This window comes from Glycine soja, chromosome 9 (assembly GCF_004193775.1).
Source record: "Glycine soja cultivar W05 chromosome 9, ASM419377v2, whole genome shotgun sequence".
Taxonomy (NCBI): Eukaryota; Viridiplantae; Streptophyta; class Magnoliopsida; order Fabales; family Fabaceae; genus Glycine; species Glycine soja.
In genome coordinates this window covers 39,307,330-39,332,915 of record NC_041010.1, presented here as the reverse complement: position 1 = coordinate 39,332,915, position 25,586 = coordinate 39,307,330, and the positions used below count along the sequence as shown (strand labels likewise).

Genomic DNA, 25,586 nt, shown 5'->3' with positions numbered 1-25,586 from the left:
ATTCCTTTTTGAAGAATTAATTTAAAGGTTTTGTTTTTGTAGAAAAAAAATTGTATCTACAGGAAATTATTCCATTTATTACTTTGATACATAGTTTCATATAGATTTGTAATTCAGAAATAATAAAGAAAGATATAGCTTTCTATGTTACATGTCACTATATGATCCTTTCTTTGTTAGCTTCTCAGAACTTCCACATGCTTTGTGGATCATCTTTGTTTTTATATACGTACATGTGTTTCAATTTGTGTACATATATAGTTTAGGAAAAAAAACACGATGTGAAGCATGAAGCTGCAAAATTTTCAAGAGATACTATATATTATAACTTTTTTTTAAAAGCATGATGCATGTGGTGATCAATTACAATAAGAACAAATAACATGTTTTTTTTCTCTCCATTTTTTTGTTTGAATTCGAATACAATGCCATGATAATTAATTGATAACTCAGGATTATAATGAAACAAGACAGTGGCAGCAATAAAAATAGCTTGCCCCATCAGTCTATTTTCTGAACATTTGTTTGTTTGTTTTGTTCAATTTTCAAAACATAAACAAACATTACTTTTGGGAAAGTCACACAAATGTCAAGACACGATGAACAAGTAAACTTGATGAGTTGATGACAGACTACAACTTTCTTTTTAGTCCCTCGACGATAAATTACATTCATTTTGGGAAGATCAAAGTTTGTGAATCTGAACTTTAACCTGAGTTGTATCACTTTGTTTTAGGTAAATCTTAAGCTAAATCTTGAGGTGAAAATTTACCCATATATGTATAAAAAATTATAAACTTCCACCTCATTTTGGAGGTGGAAAGGTGAGAGAGATAGAGATATAAAAAAGAAAGATAGTGAGAGAAGGAAACCATGTGATATATAAAAAAAATTATAGAAAGAAATAGAATAAAAATGACCATTAAGAAGTTGAGATGCATGACACTATGAATATCATGACTATATATATTAAATTATACTTTCAACAAATCATTATTATTTATTTTAAAATAATAATATTCTTTTTATTATTTTAAAATATATATATTAAATTTTGTCAAATTAATTAATTTTAAATGTCTACTTTTTAGGTGAATATTGGTGTATATAATATCATTGTCATATTTATAATTATTAAATGATTAGTAACTGTATCCACAAATTTAATCAACTCATTTATCTCTCTTTATTCTATAGCCTTTCTTTCATTACTACAACAACACCATCCAACAATACACAATAACATTAAATTTGTTTGTATTCTTACTCTATGTTACTTTTTCTAAACATAACTCAACATTATAATCATACAAATAAGAAAATCGTTATTGATCTTTATCATATGTTGGTAATATTCAAATAGGAGTATGAGCCCGTGCATCAACACGGCAAAACGCTAGTTAATTATACATATTATTACAATTTAAATATTTTTCAATTAGTTTATTTTTCTTTATAGATTTTATCTAATTTTAATCGTAGCCTGCGAGATGCTAGCATGTGTTACATTTGTTTGTCCCAACACACGATTGCAACAGACTAGAGATTCTTTTTCAGTTCACATACATGTACATTGAAAAACCAGTCTGTTGTTATACGAGATTTTCGTGAGTGTAATTTCATTTTCTAATTATTTATTTTGCTTCCCCTAATGAGTTTTACACCTTTAACATCTCTATGTACAAGACAAAAAGCAGCATTAAACAAAAACATATACAAAACAGATTACACCGTGCATCAATATCTATTTTCTCTTCTTTTCCTCTTTATCTCTTTCAAGTGTAACAGGAGCTGCTGGTATGCTGAACCACCATTCCTTTAATCTCCTCGTCAATCTCTCAGTGCTAGCTTTTCTTGGAGGTGAATATCTTGTAAATATCTCCAAGAAGAGTAGCAGAACTATGCATTTAGTAGGCAAGAAAGCCAAAATCAAGGCTGTTGATAGAAGACCAAAGGCTAACTTCTCCGTGGCCTGATTATCATATAAATGGAACCAAGTATTATAATGTGAGTGACACTCAAGTTTGCAATGAATATTGAATAAAATTCTCAAAATAACATTTTAACAAGTACATACATGCTTCTATCTAGACAAAAGTTGAAGAGTTTAATTTTAATAGGCTTAGTGTAAAAGTTTTTACACTATCAACCAATTAGAGATATGGTTTTTAAGGTAGTTATTATAAAATTAACAAACTTATTATAGAGGACAATTTATAATTTAGTGACAGTGTAAACAGTGTATGTATTATTTATTCAAAGCTAAATATCAGAAAAAGGGAAAGAATGAGAGCACCTGAGGGAAAATGGACAGCAACAAGCCACGGAACTTGAGCAGAATTACGTTACCATCTTGGATGAGCTGTTCAGCTTGAGTGACAGCATTCTGAACAGCCAAAAGTTGTTCCATTGTATTCATTGGTGGAGGGGCAAGTACTTTAACTTCAGGAACTGACCTACCTTGGCTAAAACATCGAGTAATTATCATGAAAACTGCAAGTAACACAAGCACCAGCGCTGCTGCATAGCCAAGCCAACCCCTACAATAATCAGATTATAAGTTTTCGAAAGAAGGGAAGTCTATCATCATAACAAGTACCAAAAAGAATGTTGAAAATGAGAACTAAAGGGTGTATTTTGTTTGACAAAAACATTTTCTGTTTTCACCATTTCTTGTACAATATTTTGAAAATATGAAACTAAAAGAAAACAAAGCGACATTTTTGAAATTGTAAACGTAAACAAAGAAAAGAAAAATGTTTTCTCAAATCCAACAAATTCTAAAGTCTTCAGTATTTTTTTTTCTCGCATAAAATATTTGGAGTTTCATATATTAACAAGAAAAACTAAATTGCATCATGTGAAAACATATACAAAAACACTGACTAGACAATAAAGAGATACCCAACAACTTTTATTATTAAAATAGTATCCATATCAAATCATCCTGAATTTCCCCCCTCAATTACTTCTCTAATTTCTATAACAATTTCATAAATTTCCATAAAAATTATCTTGCTTCTCTCCCGTCTCAACAAAAAAACAGGTCAATTGAATACTGATTGATCTTAAAAAGTTTTACCTGTAGATGATGTAACTGAAAAACAAACAAAACACTAAAGACTTCCGTGGATCATCCCAATATGCCAAGGACTGAAGAGACTTCGCAAGTTCATTTAGAGGAAAAAGTAACTCCTGAAAGTAGATGAAATGACAAGTATCAGAGTCAAAGTAGGATAATTCTTGGAAACCAGGTTAACAATTCTAAAATTGATTATTATCCGATTCGGCTTCATTCCATTATTATTACGTCATTTTAGGAAAAGAGAGAAGTTGTACACTGCCTAATGCACACTACATGATCTATTCAGGCTTGCATGTTTATGGATTTTCCTGTGAAGAGTAAGTAGGATCCACAATCCAATGTATCTTCACAAATTACAATCAAAATGCAATAGCCTTTTATTTTATATTCACCATTAAAAGTATAACACTTTGACTAAAGGTTAAAGAGGATAATAAAATAGTACCTTCATGACAGCCAAATTAGTGTCAATACCATCAACTTTAACACCATCAACTGTGGCTTGTGCAGATATGACCTTTTTATGATTGTTCTTAGATTCTTTAACCGCTCTTTCCAATTCAGTCATTTCTCCAACAGATATTTCACCCACAGCAATCCTACTCTCATTTGAGTTGTTTGAACTTGCTCCAAATACAAATCCCAAGTTAGAAACCATGTCCAAGGCTGATATAGAATACATTCCACTTCCACCCTTGAAATCATTTTCATGATGTGACTCTCTTAAGTTTGGCATATTTGCAAGGGTTTCTAATATCAAGTCTCCACCCGGAAGCTGATCGCATAAATTAAACATGAGAAAAGCATCATCCTGTATAGGAGTCGTGGAACTAATATCTTGAATGGCTTGCAAACGCAAAATTCCTAAAACAGCCTTCCAAAGCGCTTCATCCCGTGCAACCCCTTTAAGTTTATACTTGCTTATGAATTTGTGAACATATAGAATCTCTTGGATGATAGCTAGCCAATAATCACGACGAGCGTGACCTTTAAGTTCTGGAAACTCTAGTACAACTGGTTCTGATCTACAAGAAAAGTACTTTTGAAAGTTGATGGCAAAATAAATTTTCAGCAGTTATCTATTATCTAAAAAATAATTGTGAAATTACTTACAAGGATGATGAGCTATAGAAGACTGCCTTGTCAAAAAGTCGGGTACCCCATGGTCCAGTCAACTCAGGTTTAACAACTTGTTTAAGATCTTCTGATAAGTCATATCTTTTTGGTTTGTCATATGATACAACACGGAGTGCTTCAAAATGAAGTGCATGATCTGTCAAGATTAACCTTCCTGCATCATGCCACAAAGAAGTTTTGCAAAAGTTAAGGGTAAACAATGCATATTTCTACTTTATCACCAAGTGTATATAATAACTTGGCAGGAAGAAGTGCATGATCTGTCAAGATTAACCTTCCTGCATCATGCCACAAAGAAGTGTTGCAAAAGTTAAGGGTAAACAATGCATATTTCTACTTTATCACCAAGTGTATATAATAACTTGGCAGGAACATATGCTCAAGAAAGATGGCAGATAAATGTATCTTTTTCGCACACTTACCAGGCCATGTGGATATTCCTACATGCTCAAGGACTGGCTGTGTTGTGACTGTTCCATCAACCTCGAGAATCTTCTCGCCTTTAGAGGATCTTACAGCCGCCAGGAGAGACGACTCTGAATTGCTCTTCATTTTTCTTACAGCTCTGTGAAAATTTTTAAAAAATATTAAATAGTTTACACAAAATTTTTTTAAAAAAAGTGCATACAGAAATAATACAACAAAATTACAGACTGTAGAATCAGAAACTGAAGCAGATATACAGAAACTCAACCTTGGAAATTAGCAACATAAAGTACAAACTAAAATCTAAACTGAAAATGTTGTTCAGTCATTTTGGCGTGTGATTAGAAGCAATGAACCTGGACTTCAGTCCACAAGCCTGTCTGGCAGATAGCCCTCACATTTATGTGCACACACTAACCTAAATTTTCAGTACAAACTTAATAGGGTGCTCATGCATTAATAAAGGGAGAAGGGCTTGCTCAAAAAATAAGTTTGACTGTTTTTGAGTCTAAACAATACCATCCCCTTTTCCAATTGTTAAAGGAACCCAGAAATGAGTTACAAGTTTTCATAGCGAGAGAGAGATGGGAAAAACAGAGAAAGCAAAAAAGAATGCTTTGGAACTCTTTGTTGAATTATAAACAAAGAACCTACGGAGAAAATTCCCCTTGTAAGGATTTTCCCTTTCTACAGCAGAACTAAAGCTCAGTTCTCAAATGATGCCAAAACTGAATGCCCTCTCCTCCTATTTAAGTATTTAACCTAGTTCCCTGCCTCTAACCAACAACTATTCTAACTACTAACTACTATCTGGCTCTATCATGTTGTGAGAACTCTAGGGCTTGGCACAAACATTAACTCTGAGGGTTCCGTAAATTTCTCTAAAACTACTTTTGAAAAATTGCTATTCAATTTTAAGTAGAACTAAAAGCCCCTAATGGATTTTTTCAATGCTATCTATGCTATTAAAGAAATATATGTATTCTAATAACAAAAGAAATAAAATACACAAGCAGAAGATGCCCTCCTAAAAATATGCTGATTAACATATGTTATTATTATTTGATTTGAAAAGTCTTCTTGGCTAAGTGCATGTAGCTACTTGTAGTGCACATAAAGTGGAGGGTATAATTGCAGAGGTGTTATGCCATTGTTTGATCATAACTATACAAAGCCCTAGTACTGAATTATATTTCATAGTGTTCCCTCTCTAGCTCCCTTTCCCTTTCCATGTCCTTAAAATATCATTAGGTATATGCAGAGCAGTACCATCTATATCCTTGTAAGCCCCTCCCACAGTTTCATTCTCTTCTAAATTCGTAGGATAGCGATTGCCGAAAATAGATGGGAGGGATTCCATTAAATTATATCAGAAAAATACAGGGCAGTAAAAAAATTATAGGGAACTAAAAGGAGAAAACTTAAATGTCTTCACCGTTTCTCCAGCCAGGGTAGCATCTGACCCAACTTTTTTTGCACTTCTCTCCTCCTTAAAAGGAGAAGTCAAGCCAAACACCATTTAGGCGAAGCTTTTGAAAATAAAAGTAGCTTTTAAAATGAACAAAGCCCAGAAAACACAGCTTCTGTAGAAGCTAATTAGAGGAGCTTCACCTTTTAAAGAGAAAAGAAGCCAAAAAACACTAGGTGAAACACTACCTAAGTAGAATTATATAAAACTAGATGAAGGGTGAGTAATCAATCTAAGCAGATGTATATCCAGCCAGATTCCTTTTAAAAATCAACAGTTAAAGAGATATACGTTCAGCAACTCCTACAAATATGTCCTATGCCCTGCCCCAAAAAAAATGAAGAAAGGAAAAATAAACAATTAAAAATAGATACATAAACATACACAAAATGAAGGAAAGGTGGCTTGCATAAAAGAAATTTGGAAGTCAGACAAAGGAGAAAGCTACAATGTATTTCAAGGTAAAGGTTGATACCTTTCTAGGCCAGTGAGGTACTTGTCATAGATGGGGAACTGAAGGCGACCATCAGTTGATGAACTCAGCACCTCAAAAAGATTTTCACTAATGATGACATTGGCAATGATAGGAATTGAAGGAGCTATTCGGCAGAAAGCTTCTAAACCAACAGATATGTCCTCATCGACCTTTTAGAAAAATTGAAGCCCATCAATACTCAGAAAGATCAGAGTACTAAAGACACCACAAACAAACCTATAATATAGTATGTATATAAGACGCAAGAATATAGATCATTAGGAGGACATACATTTTATATTTATTTGATATGCACATAACAAAGGAAACTAACAACATATCAAGTTCAGAAAGTAGGAAAGAAGAAATTTTGAGTATAATTTGTTTTCACCCATAAATATAAAGAGAAAAAATTAAAACACACAGAAAATCAGAAATATATTATTAGTTTAAGGATATTCTAGTTCTAGCTATTTATCAACCATATTCCACATTTTATTGTATAATAATGCCCACCAATCCCAACAACAAAAAGGTATTAGGTTATGCAAGATTCTATATATGATTCCAAAACTGTTTCCTGGTAAAAATCAATCTCAACACATTACTCCAAGAAAATCTCATTGCACTCTGAAAATCATACATTAGTTAAAGGTTGGCTGTCAGCAGCCGGGGTCTCCCAAGCTAACATCATGTCATATGTCAAACGCCGGAATGTTTTATCAAAGAGATGACCAGTCATTTGTGTTGTCAGGAAAAGTGCCTTGAAACAGCAATATTCTAATAAGTTCCTCGCATATCGTGATGAATTCTTCATAGAATCAGAAGCCTCTTGATTGAAGCTCTCCTGAAGATCACTTGAAGAGGTTCTAAGGATTCTGCATTATTTGTTTTTTATTATCGTTGAATTTCCAATCAAAATTATGAGCCATTGGGTCAAACAAAAAAAGTCAAATGTCCAATGCTACCAAATACTCAAACTAAATTTGAAACTGATTATGAAGCAACAATTGCCAAGAAAACAAGCTTAGATGCACAGAAATACACTTACTTTGAGCATCTACGAACAACTAGGTTTGCAACAGGAGAGAGCTCTCGTATAAAATTCTTCCCAGCAGAAGGAGAATTTTCCATCTCTTCAAATTCTTCATAAAAGTAACTCTTCTTGCCAAGCAACCATTTAAATGATCCTTCTTTAACCAGACCTTCAAGCATATTTCTGGTTTTGCTACCTACAGCCATATCTCTTTCCTCCCCACTATCTTATTGAGTTGGAAAACAAGATACCCAATACCCAATCTTTCTTAAAGTTCTTGCATTTACTGAAACATAAAAGTTTCCCAACAAAATAAGTCACACCAAATTGAATCCTCAAAACTATAGAATCAAACTACCAATTACCAGCTAAAAAGGCTCAACCTATCCAATCCCATCTGCATGACATATAGATATTACAGTTGATCAGACCTATAACTAATAGGCTACAAACAATTCTTACAATGGTAAATAAACTTGTCAATAAGCAGTTATGGAAGAAAGAATACAAAAAAAAATAAAATTAAACATCTTCCATCAGATAAAAATAATTTATAGAACTCAGCTTTTGAAAATTTTGTGCTGATATGCTGCAATTCGAGACTTAGGAGCGATGGTTTTCTTAATATTATGTTTTTGGGAAAGGAATTTGTATTTGGGATGGTTGGGATTTATGGCGGGTTATGCTGGTTTTTGCTTAAATGATTGTTTATTCCTAAAAAAAATCATCTAAGCTTTTGGAGAAGTCGAAAAAGAGAGTTTTTATAAAAGTTGAAGAATTTGAAGAACATAAGTTGAATTATGAAACTTTTCCATAGTCGTGCAAATTCTAAGATCTAAGCACAAGTGGCAATGTGCCATTAACCCACAAAGCAAAATCAAACATGCAAATTGAGGATAAACAAATCAAAGGGGGTGCACGACAAAAAGAGTGCTTAAGCAGCTTAACTATTTCAATTTAAAACAGCACATACACAAACACACAATTAAAATTCCACTTGCAGAAACCCATCAATGGCCACCATGATCCCAAATTCATACAAAATAAATGAATTAGACACAGATGAGCCCAACAAGCAGGACCGAACAAAACCCAAGTGACCTACCTACCTCTAAGTGCGTAAAAATCTCAAATTTGGAAAATCTGGTAACTAGAAATTGCGAGATTCTCCACAATCTCAGATAGCGAAGGGATTGTAAACCAACCCATTTCCATGAACTCTGGGTCTGTTGGGACACAAATAGGAGCCCCCGTGCAGTGAAAACTCTATCTTTTTTTTTTTCTTCTATCAATTGTGAAAAACAAAAAAAAAAAATTGAGGAAAAAAACAATTTGTAGATATTTCATTTTATGAACACCACAAGATTTTATTATTACTACTATATCACAATTTACAACACTTATTCATACCGTTGACGTGTCACCACCCCTAGACAACAACGTGTCAATTCTCTAAACATCTTTATTCCGTGTAATTATTAGATAATAAGTCGCGTATTATTAAATTTTATAATGTCAAAAGTCACTTGTTTTATCACATCAAATTATTAAGTTTAATTTTTTATTTTTTCAACTAAAGTTTAAGAATTTTATTGTAAATTTAATATTTTATTTTTAATTTAATGTATTTAAAAAGGACATTTTAATCTTTAATTAATTTCTACTCTTCCTTATTTTAAATCTAATCTTTCCTCCATTTTATCAATTTTTTTCATTGTCATCACTTATCCGAGCAGTGACTCCACAAGATTTTGATTGCAAAAAAATAAAAATTAAACTTAGAGAGTATATTGCATTAAGATTTTAAAAATACTATTTTAGCATAAAAAAGTCTTATAAATTTTAAAAATTATATAGAAATATTATCACTTATAAGATTTCTTTACAAGATAATTTGAATTTTAATGAATGTATATCATAAGAATTAAAAGAATTTAAAAAGATTTTATAGATTTATAAGGTTTGAAAAGATGATGTAAATTTTTAAAAACATATTTAAAATTACTAGAGTTAGTAAAAAATAATAAGAAATAAGGTTTTGATAAAACAAAAAATATTTTTTTAATCTTTTAATAGCAATATTGAATTTACATTTATGTCCTGTTATACTAATCTTTCTTGCAATAACATTTTTTCATTTTCACTTTTGGATTTGAATAATAGATTTAAAATTATACATTGGTTTTCTGATTTTTTTAATTATTACAATTATTTTATGATAAATCTAATGACATGTTTAAATGGGGTACAATAATAAACATATACTAGAATAAAATAGTGGGGGTGGAAAATTGATAGAATGGTTATTGAATTATGTGGATGATGAAATTAAGGATGACAATCACAAAAATATTGTATCGAGTACATGATGGAGATAGTTACTATAAGAAAAACATGGTTAGTCTTAACACATAAGACAAACATTAATTTAATTTAGAAATAAAGGCAAAAGTCCAGAGTATGTTAAGTCTAGTTACGTTAAAGTCACATTGGATTATACCGAACAAATAAATTCCTAAGATTTTGATGTTAACAAAGTACAAATTATATGCATCAACCTTTCATGCTTAAGCTACAAGTTTGTGTATATCTCTGATATATAAGCAAAAAAACATGAACGAAAAGGTTTTAAACGAAAAATAAAGTATCATTCATTGGACGATACTGCTTCAGCGTCCAACCCTAAGAAGACAAGCGCTTTAGCACTTGGCTCACAGTACAAAAATAATAGAACAATTACTCAATCCTTAAGTACTAAAAACATTCACAAGAAAGTAACGTTCATAGGCTCGATAAGAAACTGACATCATAGCGCACAAAAGGAAAGATTTAAATTGTCTTGTCTTTTGACATTCTTAATTCCTTTTGTCTTATGTTGTTAATGTTTTCTTTGATTCATATGATGAAAGTTAGCTCTGAGCACTAGGCAACACTATCAACTTGTACTTCTCTAAAGATATGATATACAAAGCATTTGTGGTCCCCATTTTTCTGTGCACAGTAGCGACCTTGTGTCAAGCACCAAAACTATTAGACAACGACTAGCTGAGATCTCTCAATGGATTAAAGCTCTGAAGTCTATATAAAACTTTAAGATGTTCGTGTTAAGGTGGTCGAATAACAAGAGAACATTCATGAGACAAAATGACAAAATAACAATTGATTAGAATACATTTTCTATCAAACATATATTGTTTGTGAAAACTAGGAGTGACTTAATTAGTAACAAAAATACTTGGGTCTTAATCTCTAGGGGAGATTAAGTGTAGTGCCAAGAATGACCTAGAGAGTACTTGGTGTAGTTAGAAGTGACATAAAAAATACTTGGTTGTAATCAAATAATTGATTAATGAAACCCTTCAAGGTTTGAAGGAGAACTAGATATAGTTCAAGAGTTGGGGTGAATTAGTATAAAACCTGTGTGTTTTCTTTAATGCTTTTGTACAACTGGTTCTTTTTCTATAAACCACTTCTACACTACTATATCCAAGTTTTGCAAACTATTTTTAAGTACAATGTGATTTCGAACCCCTTGGATGAAATTCTTCGTCCATTGATATCTGTTTAAGAAAAGTTTTTTAACAAACTAAGTTTTATCCATTATACTATTTAATCCTCCCTTTAGTGTGTTTCAGGTACTCTTGAATAATATTAAAGAAAGAAGAGAACATATGTGATGAGAGGAAAAAAAATCTGTCAACCAATAGAAAAAGAAAAAAATTTAGCAAAATTTAAAGAATTTTGGTAAAATTGTTTGATAGATATTTTGTACTAAAAAGTTTAATGAAATCCATCAAAATCCTTGTTAAAAAAATCAATCGAAATTTTTATATTTTTGAATATCAAAAGACTTTTTATAAGTTATAAAAAATCCTAATTGAATAATATCAGGTTTTGTTACCTTTCTTAAAAAAAAATTAATTGAATACCATAATATTTATTTATATTATTTAAAAATATGATTGAATACCACAATTTTTTTTTTTTATAAAAAAATATATTTTAAAATCCTTTAAAATTCTAATTCACCTCCTTAATTGTATGATATGATTAAATAAGTCATGTGACATTATATAATTAAATAATACATAACACACCACAATATGATTTATTTTAACGGTATACCAAAATAATAACCTTCTCAAAATCACAACAACATATTGATTTTCAAAACCACTAGCCCTCAACAATCAACACCACATCAGGACGTGTCTGGATCTGGAGTTTGCTAATACAAGATTGGCCTTAAAATCAAACTATTGATCATCGTTGTTATTTTGGTTCATCTTCTGATGTTGCCTCGTTGATAATGTGACTTTTTCACGAAACTATTAAAAAAAATAACTACTTAGGAAACTAGTGTAGCATGAGAATTATTTGCGATGTAGGGGTTGTTTTTGCCATGTCGGATTCAAGAAAGGCCATCCTAAGTGACGTCTCATTTTTAGCTTTTGTTCTTTTGCAGGAAATTCCATCACGTTAAAGTGTTGACACTCGTGAAATTTGTACAAGAGGCATCATCATGTATTTAGTATCAGGAGATGCCATCCTGCATGGAGTTTCCCATTATTTTCACACTTCGACCAATCTTTGCACAACACATGCAAACAAGAGGCGTCATACTGTATGTAGTTACATGACAGGGCCATTATGGCGTGACAATTTTTTTTTAATTTGTTGAAAGATATCTTGTTTTAGTTTATTATCATTTGTATCATTTATTTATTCGAGCTTTATAGGATCATGGGTCACTATAATCTCACTTAACTTTCTCTCTAAGTATTTAATGAAATATTAGTTCTAATTTAATATTAATATTTTGTATTTTTTATGTCAATTAAAATTAAATTTGATTAAAATTAGTAAATATTGATTTTATTTTTATTGTTTTAAAAAAATATATTTTTTATTTATATGAACTTTATAATTTGAATATGATGTATTGATTTTTGAGAAAAAAGTGTAAGCAAATAGTGAAATAGAAAAATACTTTGAAGGAGATAGGCCTATGTTAATGTTATTGCCAAAACAATTTGAAAACTTAAAAAATTAAGACAATATATATCGGGCGTGAATAAAAATACCTTAGGTCGATTATAAAAAAATAATTTATAAACAAAAAGAAGCAATAAAGTCTCTTTTTTCTTCCACGTTCATAATAGTATTAATGTCAACATCTACAACCAAAGACCAAATGCTAAGCATAAGAAAAAAAAAGAAAAAAATATTTTAAAAAATTACTGCAATTCCATCAAAATTATACTACAATTGTCACTGCAAGTATCCCATGATCCATCGTATAAAGTTCACCATGATCAACTGATCAACTTCTAGCCTCACTCCTTTAAAACCATAATTGGTATTTGATACAATTATAATTATTTGATAAAATACTAACTCAATTGTATAAATCAGTTAATATTTCTATTTTATAATTAAATTATGAAATATAAACATAATCATTATATATTATTATTATTATTATTAAGGAAAGATTCTTTTTTAAGAATTTTTCATTACCATTTAATTACAATAAATTATATAATTTTTTTAAATTACTTTAGTTAAAATATTAAAATATATTATACAAGTTACCAAACAATATATAATTTTAAAATATGGTTTTAAGAGCATGTACAAAATTTTAAAATAATAAAAAAATAGAAGCTATATGCAGTTAATAAAAAATGAGAATAAAAAAACCAACAATATAAAAGTAGTGAACAATTAATGTAGGTTAGAAAAAAAATTAAAATTAAAGAAATGGTTTAAGGGTAAAATTGTCCAATAAAATGTGGACATCAAATAAAATAATTTTAATTTTCATTATTAATAGTTATAGATATTTCTTAATTAAATTACATTTTTTATCAGCTCTTAATTAATGATCCATTTGTTTGAATTTATTTTGCTAAAAAAATACTTTTATGTTTTTTTATAGAAGAAAATTCTATCTATTAAAAAATTCTTTTTAACAGACATACCCTAAATTACTAAAACGTTATACTAATTAACACTTAATTTCATATTTATAATTTTTCATAATTAATAATTTGTATTGCCCTCTATCAATATCTCATAATTAAATAATTTTTATCAGCTCTGAATTAAATTACTAAAATTAATAACATTTTAGTAACTTTTTTTTTCTCTAAAAAATTAAATTACTAAAATTTTATTAATGTTACTTTATCAATATTATTTTGTCATCATATCTTTTAAAATCATGCAATGTACAATATTCTTCTTCTCCCATATTCATATATTAATGGCTAACTATTCAATATTAAATAAAAAGTTTTGGTTTGATTTATTTTTTAAAAAAGTTTGAATGAATAGGCAATTTAGTCCCTGAAATTGTACCCATTTTTCATATTAGTCCCTAACTTAATATTAACTTCAAAATAGTCCTTATCTTTGTATAAGTGTTGCAAAATAGTCTTTCCGTTAAATTTTAAAGTATCAATATTAGTGATGTCAATTCTAATGTCACATGGACTATCCAACGTGACATGACACGTGGACGTGCCTCTTAAAAAATGTCACATCATTTGATGATAACAAAACGAGTAAATAGACAATTTAGTCCCTGACTTTGTACCCGTGTTGCATATTAGTCCCTAACTTAATGAAAAATACAAAATAGTTCCCATCTTTTGCATAAGTGTTACAAAATAGTCCCTAACTTAAAAGATGCCAGAAATCGTGCTTAAAGTGTCCATGCATTGCGAAGGTTGTGTCTTGCACGATTTCTGGCGGTGCAGATTCCTCCTTAGATTCCTTGTCATCTTTTGATTCCTCTGATTTTTTCTCTTCTTTCTTTTCTTCTTTCTCTGCTTTTTTCTCCTCCACTTTGTTTTCCTCTAATTTTTTCTCTTCCTATTCAGAACACAAAAAAAAAAAATCAGAACCTGAAATGATACATTGATGGTAATTGAAGAAAAAAAAAGAGGAAAAAAGAATGATTATGCAGACCTCGCCCATTAGTGTTGACGACTACAAAGATAAGGTTGTTGCTGTGGATTTTTGGTTCTTTTTATTTGTGCAAGTGTGTGTGGGTTCTTTTTCGTATATATGCCTCAATTGGTTCAGAACCATCAGATTTGAAGAAGTCACTCATTCTATCATCATCAAATGACGTGACACTAAAATTGATCTCACTAACAGCGTTACTTTAAAATTTAACGGAAGGGCTATTTTGCAATACTTATGCAAAAGATAGGGACTATTTTGAATTTTTCATTAAGTTAGAGACTAATATGCAACAGGGATACAAAGTCAGGGACTAAATTGCCTATTTACTCGTTTTGTTATCATCAAATAACGTGACATCTTTTAAGAGGCACGTCCACGTGCCATGCCACGTCATCCTTTAGTGCCACATTGGATAGTGCACGTGACACTAAAATTGACCTCATTAACAGCGTTACTTTAAAATATAACGGAAGGACTATTTTGTGACACTTATGCAAAGATAGAGACTATTTTAAATTTAACATTAAGTTAAGGACTAATATGCAAAATAGGTACAATCTCATGGACTAAATTGTCTATTCACTCAAAAAAGTTTGATCTGATCTAAGCCTAATGTAAGTTAGGTCATAAGGCTAGATCAAGTAATTTAACCTATTTCTACTTCTATTTGCGGGTTCAAATTTAATTATCCTACATTTTTTTAAAATTAATTTAAAATGATAAAAGTATAAGTAATATTTTTTTTACTAAACAATACTTATTTAATTTCATTATAAATCAAATGCTCAATACAAGAAATTACACTATCAATAAATAGAGGCTAGGGAATTATGGAGCCACCCTTGCTAACTCATTAGTAACTCCATTAGCTTACATTTTAACAAATCTTATTTCATAGGATGGATAAGTAACTAAAATCTTTTTATCCTCACAAATTATTTCACAATTCTATCAAATTCTCACATGTAGTATTTATTTTGTCAACTACCATTTTATAGTCTAATTCAAATATTACATGATTAAAAATCATTCCAGCTACAAAACAATGAGTTGGTAACATACCCCATGTTTCATCTTCTTGAACTTTCATGCATGGTTGTATCATCCACGATGTTATTACCAAAATCAATCTTCCTTGATCATCAAAAAACCAACTCCAGTGGTATTACGAATTATATGAAAGTTAGAGTTCACATTGCATTTGGATCATCCATATTCTAGTTTTCGCCAATCTTCAATTATGCAGTTTCAAAAGAAAAAATAAAAAAATGTGTTGTTATAAATTAGTTTTGTAATTTCTAAGAAAATTTTATTAACAACAAAAATATGTGTTGTTATCAGTATTAATTTTCACTTTGATTTTTTTATAAAAAGAGAGAAAAATATTAAAAGGATTAATATAGTCGCGGTAACCCATGAAAAAATAGTGAATAATAATGTGGGTAAAGATTCATTACTTGTATTCCTTGCTGATGACTTGATACTAATTAATTATGTCCTAACTTATTGTCTCAACTATATGACTAGTAATAATGTATATACCAAAAAGTCTTGGTGAAAAAGGCCTCAGCTGTGGAAATGGGGGCTGATGTGAAGTTAATTATTAACAGGAACTGAATGGCACATTACAAATTCAGAATCCCTAAGCAGTATTATGAAGAGACAGCCATTCCAAAGCCTATCTTGCCAAGTCAACAGCACTTGACCTTAATAGCGGGAGGTGAACATGTTGGTTTTAAGAAGATAACAACAAAAATGGGGTGAGGGTGTTTGTTGCAATTGTAGAGTCATGAACTTTGTTTTGGATGTTAATTGCAAGACCATACAAACAGATACTGATAGTTTTGCTTCCATTTTTGCAAAATTGGTGGGGTTATGGTATACCTCACCAGCTAACAAATTTCACTTTCACTTGAGAAGCTTGGTAGTGACTTGTGAGCCCACTGTACTTGTGCTTGAGTCCTTGAACTTGTCCAAATTTTTATTAGATAAGAGATCTCATATATTTTTTATGAAAAAAAAATCTCTTTCCAAATATTTAACACACTTACCTATTTAAATAATCTCATATTAGTTGATCCTCATTTACAAAGTAATGAACATACCCAAGTTAATTGATTACTAGTCTTGTTCCCCAACTACTACATCCAAACATGTGTCTCCAAATCTCAATCCATATTGGGAATATATGATATACCAATCTATCAAGCATCAACTTAACTTTAATTTAAGACCCTTTAAGTCCATATTCCTCCTCCTTATTCATGCATGCAAGCTCTAAGAGACAAGGAAACACCATGGTCAAAAGTGGGTCAAATAAGGAAGATTGAGTTGGATTGAAGAAGCAAAAGTGGCTTTAAAAGGTTCACAAGCTCTTATCATTTTCCTGAAGTTGGAGAACCCACATTGCCCATCCTCTTTTGAGCATGCTCTGGCCCATTCAAGCTGTCCTCTTCTCCTACCAATTTCATGGATGCAATGCATCTAACCCCTCCTTCCCCTTTCACTAAACAATTAATGACAACAAATGTGCTATAATCTCACTAATATTTTCTCTCCTCAATCATTCACTTAATGAATTGGCAACATCCACAAGATTTTATGAATTCATTGGTTTAAATGGGTTCCATGGACACTGTTCCCCTTGGATTTGCCTTGTGCTTTGTCATGTTACTACAATCTGTTGCACTCACGCCCCATTACTCTGCCAAAATGGATAAGCAATTTCCTTGTTTTACCGACAAACGAGATTTTTAAACTACTTGTTGACAAATGACCTTTGGCTCAATTGACAATACTTTTATGTGAGCATAAAACATAAACTGAAAGTTACTATTTTCTTTTCTTTTCATCTCATAATAATCAACAAATTGCATAAAATCCAAATGATATCAGATCACACAAGCTTCTAGGAAATACTCCTGCCTCTTAATTAACATGGGTCAACCAAAGAGAGACCAAGAAAGATATTGAAAGAAAATGTTAAGACAGATCTCATAATTAATATTGATATTATGATAGTTCAAGTATAACTGAATTCAGATCGTAAAGTTCAGTGTTCGAGTTTTATGAGGTAAACAAAAATATTAGTTAAAAGCAAAGATTTTATTAAAGTTGATAAATCATATTATAGAAATAGCCTAATCATTTTAAAATTGATGGATACTTTACACATATAACATATTAGAAAAAAAAATCTCATGATAAATAATTTTTCTTGAAGATAATTTTTGGCTGAGTCAAATGATTTTGTGTGATTCATTTAATTGACTTCACAAAATTAGATTGGACTTTTTTGTTGTTGTCCTAATAGGGGTCCACCACCCGTTAGTTTAATGGTTCCAATTTCATTAACAAGACCTTCTAGCCAGGTTCATCTTATCAAAAGCCTAATGTAGGGATTAGTCGACATATCCCAAGTGAATAGCGACTCCTCCTTAAAAGAACTTAAAAAGAAAAACACCGTTGATTTTGCAACAAAAAAGAAACATTTGTTAATAATATTGTTGTTGCCGTAGGTCCTACAAGACATGGACCTCCTAGTTGATTCATGATCGCAACAATTCAATCTGGGTCCATGTGTGGAACTTGGTAGAACAAATGGAATCACGTGAATAGTTTTCCACGGTAGTTTTTGCAAGTAAAATATTTGCCAAAAATTGTAGCAAGATTTGGAATTAGTTATTGACGATTTATTTATTTAAGATTTTTATTCTCAACCACCAAAAAGAGAGACATATATGAATAACCAGCCGAATTCAATTCAACTTAGAATCTCAAAGTTCAGATTGACAAGTTACAAATAGACTTCTATGGCAATTGACAAGAAAACTAATAATACTTTGGATTCAAATGCTAAAATTTGAAATTAAAGTCTTGGGTTGGGTTGTTGCCTTCGATGTTACCAAAATCATTTGTTTTTGCAACCATGATAACCCAAGTTTCATTGTTAAAGAAAATAGAGAAAGTGAATAGCTAGAGGGGTAAATGGTTTCATCAAATTCAATAATTTTTAGAATGTCTATACTGAAAACTAATAATCAGATTTAATAACATTCGAGAACAATTTTATTCCCAAAATCATAAAAAGATATATATGCGCCTTTTCTATGCAGAAAATTAGAGAATCTTTGTACTCCCATGAACTTTTAAACTTTGAAGTATAAATGTATCCAGCAAGATTGATCTTGAATGAATAACCATACTATATAATCCTTGCTGAATAATACATTATTGCTACAACACATGGTGGCTAATATTATATTCCAAACACATCAGTTAACAAATAATTTTTAGGTTCAAGATTTTACATGCATACTGTAGCAATTAATTCCAATTATTGTTTGATTAATTAATAACTCCTAACTAGCCTAGAGTGCACATGCTTCGGTCGTAGACAGAAATACATCAGAGATTTTTTTTTTTTCTTGTTATTTATTTTTCCTTTATGATCAGTATTGGTGTCTGCGTATTTGGCCATACACTGTCAAATCTGCAAGTACTGCAACCAACCAAACCATTCCAAAAAAAAATAAAAATGCAGACTCTTTTTTTTATTAACTTCCATTTCATTTCTACACATGTCCGAAGGATTGTACAAGCAAGAATGTCCACTTGCATGCGCTGGTAGCACATAGTGGAAACAAATTGATCTTTTAAACTTTGTAGAATTAAAGTAAAAGAGCAGATGAAGTGTGATCTTCATGTCTTGTATAGCTGCTGAGTTAAAACATCCAAAACTGAAGTCAAAGGGGCCATGCTGGTTGAAAGAAAGAAACTCCTCCATACCCTTCTTTCTTATACTTTCCTAGCTCTTTTGCCTCGGATGCCCTTGCTCTCTGCCACAAATCAAATATATAAACTAATATAAGGTACTTTCAATTTGATCTTCAAATGGTAACTATTCATACCCTTGTCTACTATCTAGCATATTTCATATTCACCACCTCCTATATCTATGACCTTATATTTATTCTTATCCATCACAATAATTTGTATATATATGAATCGAGAGGTTTTCATATATGCTCATCAATTAAATACCACACAAATGAGCTATCATGAAAACCAACATATAACTTTTTTTTACATTAAATAAGACCATGAAATTTTTAGAAGTAGGTACCTGCATTGTTTCCAAAGCATCTGTCTCGGAGTTGAAGTCATAAAATGTACTTGCTGCAGTAAGCTTCAAAGAAAGGAACTGCAAAAAGCCAAACGTGAATTGCTATTAATATCAATTAGAATATGTTAAAAGTATTTTTGCTAACAAAAAAATGAACACTATCTTCTTCTCTTCTTTTTGACTTTTGATCCCTTACCTCTACTTGATGCTGCAAAGACTGCACATAGTTTATGATTTCATCCAACATTACTGCCATACCCATGGTCTGCAATCATTAATGAAAACAAAAATATAAGAGTTTGGTTCCTTGAAGTTAGACTTAGACAAATTGGAGATTTTAAAGGAAACATGTCTCTACCTTGTAACATCCTGGAACAATGTTCTGTAAGCACCTTAATTTCTCATTGATTTTCCCTCTTCTAACCTGATCAACAATAAAAGACATACAAATATTGTATTAGTCCACGTTCATCACAACCAAAGAACAAGACAAATATAGCCAAAGTGATTGAGTATATTCATATATTATCGTTTTCTCTTTTATTTTTGAGTTGAAAATATTTAACAATTCTTTCTTGGCTTGAAGAAAGGTGAGTTAGGAATTATATACATATACTCACCCTTTCTGCTAAACTGTGACTATCTGTAGCTTGACCTCTTCTGGCTCTGACATGAACCACTTCCTTTGCTTTCTCCTCTTCTGTTACATTGCTTTTTACTCTCTTCCCTCTTCCAGAACTCTGAAAATATTCACAGAAAAATAGCAAACCAAATTCAGTCTTGCTCTTGCATAGTACAACTTTAAACATAAATATATATATCCAACACAAAACATGGTGCGTGGAGAAGAAAAGTGAAAAATAGTAGAAGAAGTTTACATGTTTGATCTTGCTTCCACTCTCAGAAACTGCAGGAGTTGAGTTAGCTGAACTTGTCTCAGGAAGATCCACTGATTTCCTTTTTTTACCTTCATGGATCTCATTTTCTGCTTGGAAAATTGGGAGGGAAACAGGAAGTGCATTGTGGTTGACAAGGGCAGGGAAATTTTCTTCCAAGTTTCCTGGAAACTCAGGCTCTTGAGGGCCCAAGAAAGTGTCACAGGAGAAAGGCACCAAGTTGTGCATAGTACTCAAGTTTGAGTTTTCTAGGACATGTTGGTTCATCCCTATGAACTGGTTTAGGAGTTCCATGCTTGGATCAATCTCTAAGAATGGAAACTGGGAGGGTCTAATAATATTGCTTTGCAATTGCATATTTTCTGTGAATTCAGCCATGTGATTTTAAAATGAGAGAATGAGTGAGTTGAGTTGCGTTTATGAGGTGTTTTAAGTGGTATTTGGATAATGTGGGTTACACTTGTTCTATTTATACTGTGGAATTGTGGTTACATTGGTGAATAGGACCATTCTGAGGTGGCCACGTGGCACCTCAAGCTTCTGTAGTTTTTGTTCCCTTAGTTGGCCCCTTGCACAGGGGAAAATGTCCAATATCAATAAGGGCCCATGTTTTGTGAGAAAAAAGCACGCCTAGTTTTGGAGCTTTTAGACTTTTTTTATTTTATTTTAATTTGTGTTGTGGTATCATTCAATTTTTAGCTCTAGCTAGTGGGAATTGGAAAAAGTGCACTTGTTTAGTGCGGAAAAGCATGGCCTTGATGCAAAATCTTCCAAAATATATGACCTTTCTCCTTCCTTATTGTATGTGAGCACCATAACTTGCATCTTTCTTTTCTTGTTTTATCTTTTAAAATTCAGACTTTAGAACATAATGGAAAGTAACTTTAACCATTTCTTGAACCCCTTAGCTCGTGGTGCATGAATATTGATTCACAAGTTTCTTAGTCCAAGACCACAAGTATCATGAGACAAAAGCAATCGCCCTGCTTAAATAAAATAAAATAATTATGAGTGATAATTTTTTTAAAAAAATATTTAGTGAAATTCAGTATCTAAGGTTTGAATTTAAGACTATTTATTAAACCAGAACAATTATGTATCATTTAATTTATATGTTTGATGATATTTGTTAATTTCTACAACATTTGATTAGTGAGGGCTTATTTGTTCACTAGTGTTTTTAGATTATTTAAGATACAAAATTAAAATAAAAAATTAAGGGGAAAATATATATAAAATTATAAAAATATTTGTATGATTAAATTCATGTAAAATCTAAGCATGTAGATAAAAACAATTAAAATTATAAAAATAAAAAATAATGTGTATTATTATTTAAGAAAAATATCATAAAATATTTAATTATACTAAAGAAACAATTCTATTTATTAAGAATACTTGTACTTCTTGTTACAAAGTCATATAAATCAATATGGTCAAGGTTTTGCTATTTTCTCGTAAATGTGTCTAATTCTCAATACAAAAAAACAGTTTCATTCCAAAAAAAATTGTACCAATCAAATTGATTTTAAGCGTACGAGAAATGCAGCCATAAAAATCGTAGATAAAACAGTAGTATCCGAATGAGATCATTGTTGCCATTGGTGCGTGTGATTGATTACTTTGAGACTATTATATTAATGTAATATAATTTTTAGGTTTTTTTATTTGGAATCTAATTAATCATTTCCATATGGTGTTTTTATTGTGATTTTATGTTCAAGTTGAGGACTTAAGTGTAAACTTTAATTAAAGATTCAAATATTTAACTATTTATATGTCAATAACTCTAAGTTATTATAATATATCGTTTACACTTTTTTTTTAATATATTCCTTATTTTATTGATTTATGTGCCTCTTGCTGGTTTAGGAATAAGGTGAGCTGTGACTGAGACATATATAAATTTCACCTTATAAGAGTAAGAGTGTATAAAAAAAAGAAGTGTGGTGTACATAATTTTCTTGATTATTTTATTTGATTTAATAATACATTACGCTAGATTACTTTTGGGTTTATTATTTTTTTCCACAAAATATAGTGATTGAAAATTCATTTTTTTAATATAATTATTTGAATAAGAAAAAAAAGCTAACTACTGAAAAAAAAAAAAAAGCACCCTGGAAAGATTGTCACTTTGTTTTGCGCCCCATTACAATTAAGCATTACCCTTGGTGAACTAGAATTTTCCATATGGTGTTGTGATGTATACTGCGCACACAAACTGTCATTTTAGAGTGCGATCTTTTGTGCAAGTTGTTCTTCTGGCTTGTCCATACTTGAGGCCACATAAGCATGGTGCTTTATATTCATCAGTACCATGAACCTTATTGCTCCACCCCATTAAAAGTATTACGTAATTGAGAGTATATATAGAGCCATTTAGTGAACATGATGAATGTGCAAGAAAAGGACGAAAATATAGCTTTCTTAGTGAGCAAGTCACATCAAGAGACTGTTTGGTCAACATATCAAGCACCCTAAACATGAATTTCAATGTTGAAATAATGACGAGAAATTTTCTTTCACCCAAGAAAATTGCTATTTACTACGAAGGAATTCTCATACAAATTGATACCAAGGCTACTAGTACTATGCATTTTATTGTACAAAAGTTAAATAGAAAATAAATAAAAATTAAACTAATCAGTTTGTTGAAAATTCAAAATAAAGCAAGATAACGATAAAAAAAACTGAAAAAAAATTGAGAGATCGTTGGATTCCAGAAATTGGCTATAGAGGATCCAAGTCTAACTAAAATTACATGTACCAATCACATTTTTTTTACTGAATGTACCAATCACATATCAGCAAGTTAAAGATATCTTAAGTTAATTATTATAACAAAATAACTATACATAATGATTTTTTATTAAATGACAGGTGTATAATATTTTTACTTGTATACTAGCTATTTTCTATTTGTACAATGTTTAATCATTTTCCTTCATGGAAACATGGTTTAGAGTTTAGACTCTTAGTGCTAAAATACACAGATGCATGATTAAACATTTTTCTACATAAAATTATCATATAAGAACAATTCATAAACTTAATCTTCAATCTCATTTAAACATGTTAAAATTTTAAAGAAAATATATAAATCTAAATAAATTCTTTCAAATACTCTACAAGTTGTTCAACCTTTCAATTCCTATAGTTACGCCACACTTGCCTTTGATTTGATGAACTGATATTTGAGAAATGAATGAACCAAACTTTGAAACAGCCTTCTGACATGTGGGGTGTATGTTTGGCCTGCGGCAGTTCATTCAATTCTCATTAAGGGTTACATTCTTTGGTCTCACATCCTAAAGAAATCATATGGGCACTGAAAAAAAGTAGGAGTTGCCCCTATATATATACCCAATTGTAGTCTTGCCAAAAATGGACATGCTTTGATCATTTGCTTGTAGCATTGACGGCTCACACACAAAGACAAATTGGAGTTACTTAACTTTAGGACAACAACTTTCCTATAGTAGTAAATTAACATTTTATTACCCTTTTGCAAAACTACATACTTAGTTTGAAAAAAACTAAATTTGTAAGACCTTATGAACTAGAAGGGGTTTTTTGGTTGTCATGATGTCACACTCCCCCAATGGGAAAATATCTTCCATATTAATTATAAACGTGCAATGGTGAAGTTAAGGTTGCCCATGCATTAGCATTTAAGCCTTAGTATAAATTAATGGTGTGCAGGCAAACAAGTTACGCTGAAAGAGAATGCCATATATAGAATTCCTTGCATATGGATAATGCTACAATAGGTAGCTATAGGCCGGATTTACCTAACATAACTGTAATTGTTTTGACTTTTGACCTTTGTGGAGATAAAACGTACTCTCATGCACTTGTTTTCAAACATCCTTCTTTATCTTGCCTTCAATTTTTTAAGGTAACATTTCTGATAACCACTAATATTATTATTTTAATATTTTTAAAAGTTTGGAGATTTTAATTCTGGAAAATATGAGAGAGAGAGAGAGAGGGGTGCCTATCTATCAAATATTTGAGAAGTTAATTTTATGGAAAATTTACTTGGACTTAATTGATTATACTTTTCAGCAAGTTATATAATTATTGATGTCTTTTACAAAATCACGCAGACTAAATACCTTTTAATTTTATTTTTATATATTGGATTAACATGATAAAACTACAAGAATAATGTTAGATAGTATGTTCACTAATACTCAAAACATGCGTGTATTCACTTGAAAATCAAGAACTATATATCAATACAAATTTCTACGTTTAAAACGTGAATTTGATTCAAAACTGAAACTTTAATGGGTCATGGCTACCTATCATTTAAAGCATCTCGCACAATCAGAGCTCCCCTCTGGACACATGCATGGTGAAGGAATGTCGCTGCATTATTCGCTGCAGCACCGAGTCCAGCTTAAAAAAAATACTCTTGGAGAGTTAAATACTACTGAAAAAAAAAATGTGAGACAAAGAGAGGGCACCCATATGTCAGATAATTTTGAGAAGTTAATTTTCTGAAAATTTACTGGGAGTACTTGACTGATTATACTGAAAATAAAAACTATATTAATACAAAATAAAGAAAGGAACAAAGGTAAACTTGAGAATAACATGACTTTGGTTCTAAACTGAATTTGTTTTGGGCACAAAACATGAAAGTTTTCTTTTTCAATTTTTATTATTGGAAGTTATCTTCTAAAATTACTATTTTTACAAGACTTCTAAAATTACTTAAAACAATTAAAAGAGATTAGTAATTTTGAGCCTAATTAAGCAAAATACCTTTAGTACATGTAAAATATAAGGTTATAAACCAAAAGTGTTAGATACCATATTAAATTTCATCTTAAAACCAATTAATATTAAATAAAGTTGCTCAATAGATATATAAACTGCACTCTAAGGATTGAGGCAGTCGATGTGGGACTTGTGGGACTTGGATATTTTCCAATAAAAAGTAAATATTTTT

General features: G+C 30.7%; 2 protein-coding genes across 4 annotated transcripts; both read right to left on the bottom strand.

Annotated features, from left to right (window-relative positions):
• Positions 1 to 1,569: 1,569 nt before the first annotated feature.
• LOC114368820 lies at positions 1,570 to 8,925 on the bottom strand. 3 transcript variants are annotated; one of them, XM_028326084.1, is made up of 11 exons: positions 8,737 to 8,925; positions 7,993 to 8,024; positions 7,643 to 7,913; positions 7,235 to 7,469; positions 6,592 to 6,761; positions 4,645 to 4,787; positions 4,199 to 4,376; positions 3,531 to 4,110; positions 3,083 to 3,195; positions 2,297 to 2,540; positions 1,607 to 1,972 (listed from the first exon to the last, which is right to left on the bottom strand). In XM_028326084.1, the coding sequence occupies exons 3-11, from the start codon at positions 7,831 to 7,833 to the stop codon at positions 1,745 to 1,747; spliced, it is 2,082 nt and encodes a 693-aa protein (XP_028181885.1). In that variant the 5' UTR covers positions 7,834 to 7,913; positions 7,993 to 8,024; positions 8,737 to 8,925; the 3' UTR covers positions 1,607 to 1,744. The 3 variants fall into 3 exon arrangements, with proteins under 3 accessions (XP_028181886.1, XP_028181885.1, XP_028181884.1); XM_028326085.1 differs by lacking the exon at positions 7,993 to 8,024 and having other exon boundaries at positions 1,570 to 1,972; XM_028326083.1 differs by lacking the exon at positions 7,993 to 8,024 and having other exon boundaries at positions 8,733 to 8,925.
• Positions 8,926 to 19,121: 10,196 nt separating this feature from the next.
• On the bottom strand, positions 19,122 to 21,048 carry LOC114367480 (transcription factor BEE 1-like). Its single transcript, XM_028324669.1, has 6 exons — positions 20,606 to 21,048; positions 20,348 to 20,467; positions 20,086 to 20,151; positions 19,924 to 19,992; positions 19,728 to 19,805; positions 19,122 to 19,440 (listed from the first exon to the last, which is right to left on the bottom strand). The coding sequence occupies exons 1-6, from the start codon at positions 20,999 to 21,001 to the stop codon at positions 19,348 to 19,350; spliced, it is 822 nt and encodes a 273-aa protein (XP_028180470.1). The 5' UTR covers positions 21,002 to 21,048; the 3' UTR covers positions 19,122 to 19,347.
• Positions 21,049 to 25,586: the final 4,538 nt, after the last annotated feature.

Bases quoted from the DNA above. Each gene is read 5' to 3' on its own strand.
- LOC114368820 (XM_028326085.1), bottom strand. From the start codon at position 7,833: ATGGCTGTAGGTAGCAAAACCAGAAATATGCTTGAAGGTCTGGTTAAA. The intron at 4,377-4,644 runs GTAAGTGTGCGA...GGCATGATGCAG, and splicing joins AGGAATATCCACATGGCCTG to GAAGGTTAATCTTGACAGAT. The intron at 3,196-3,530 runs GTACTATTTTAT...ATCTACTTTCAG, and splicing joins CTAATTTGGCTGTCATGAAG to GAGTTACTTTTTCCTCTAAA.
- LOC114367480 (XM_028324669.1), bottom strand. From the start codon at position 21,001: ATGGCTGAATTCACAGAAAATATGCAATTGCAAAGCAATATTATTAGA. The intron at 19,993-20,085 runs GTAGAGACATGT...TAATGATTGCAG, and splicing joins TTGTTCCAGGATGTTACAAG to ACCATGGGTATGGCAGTAAT. The intron at 19,806-19,923 runs GTAAGGGATCAA...GGCTTTTTGCAG, and splicing joins CTTTGCAGCATCAAGTAGAG to TTCCTTTCTTTGAAGCTTAC.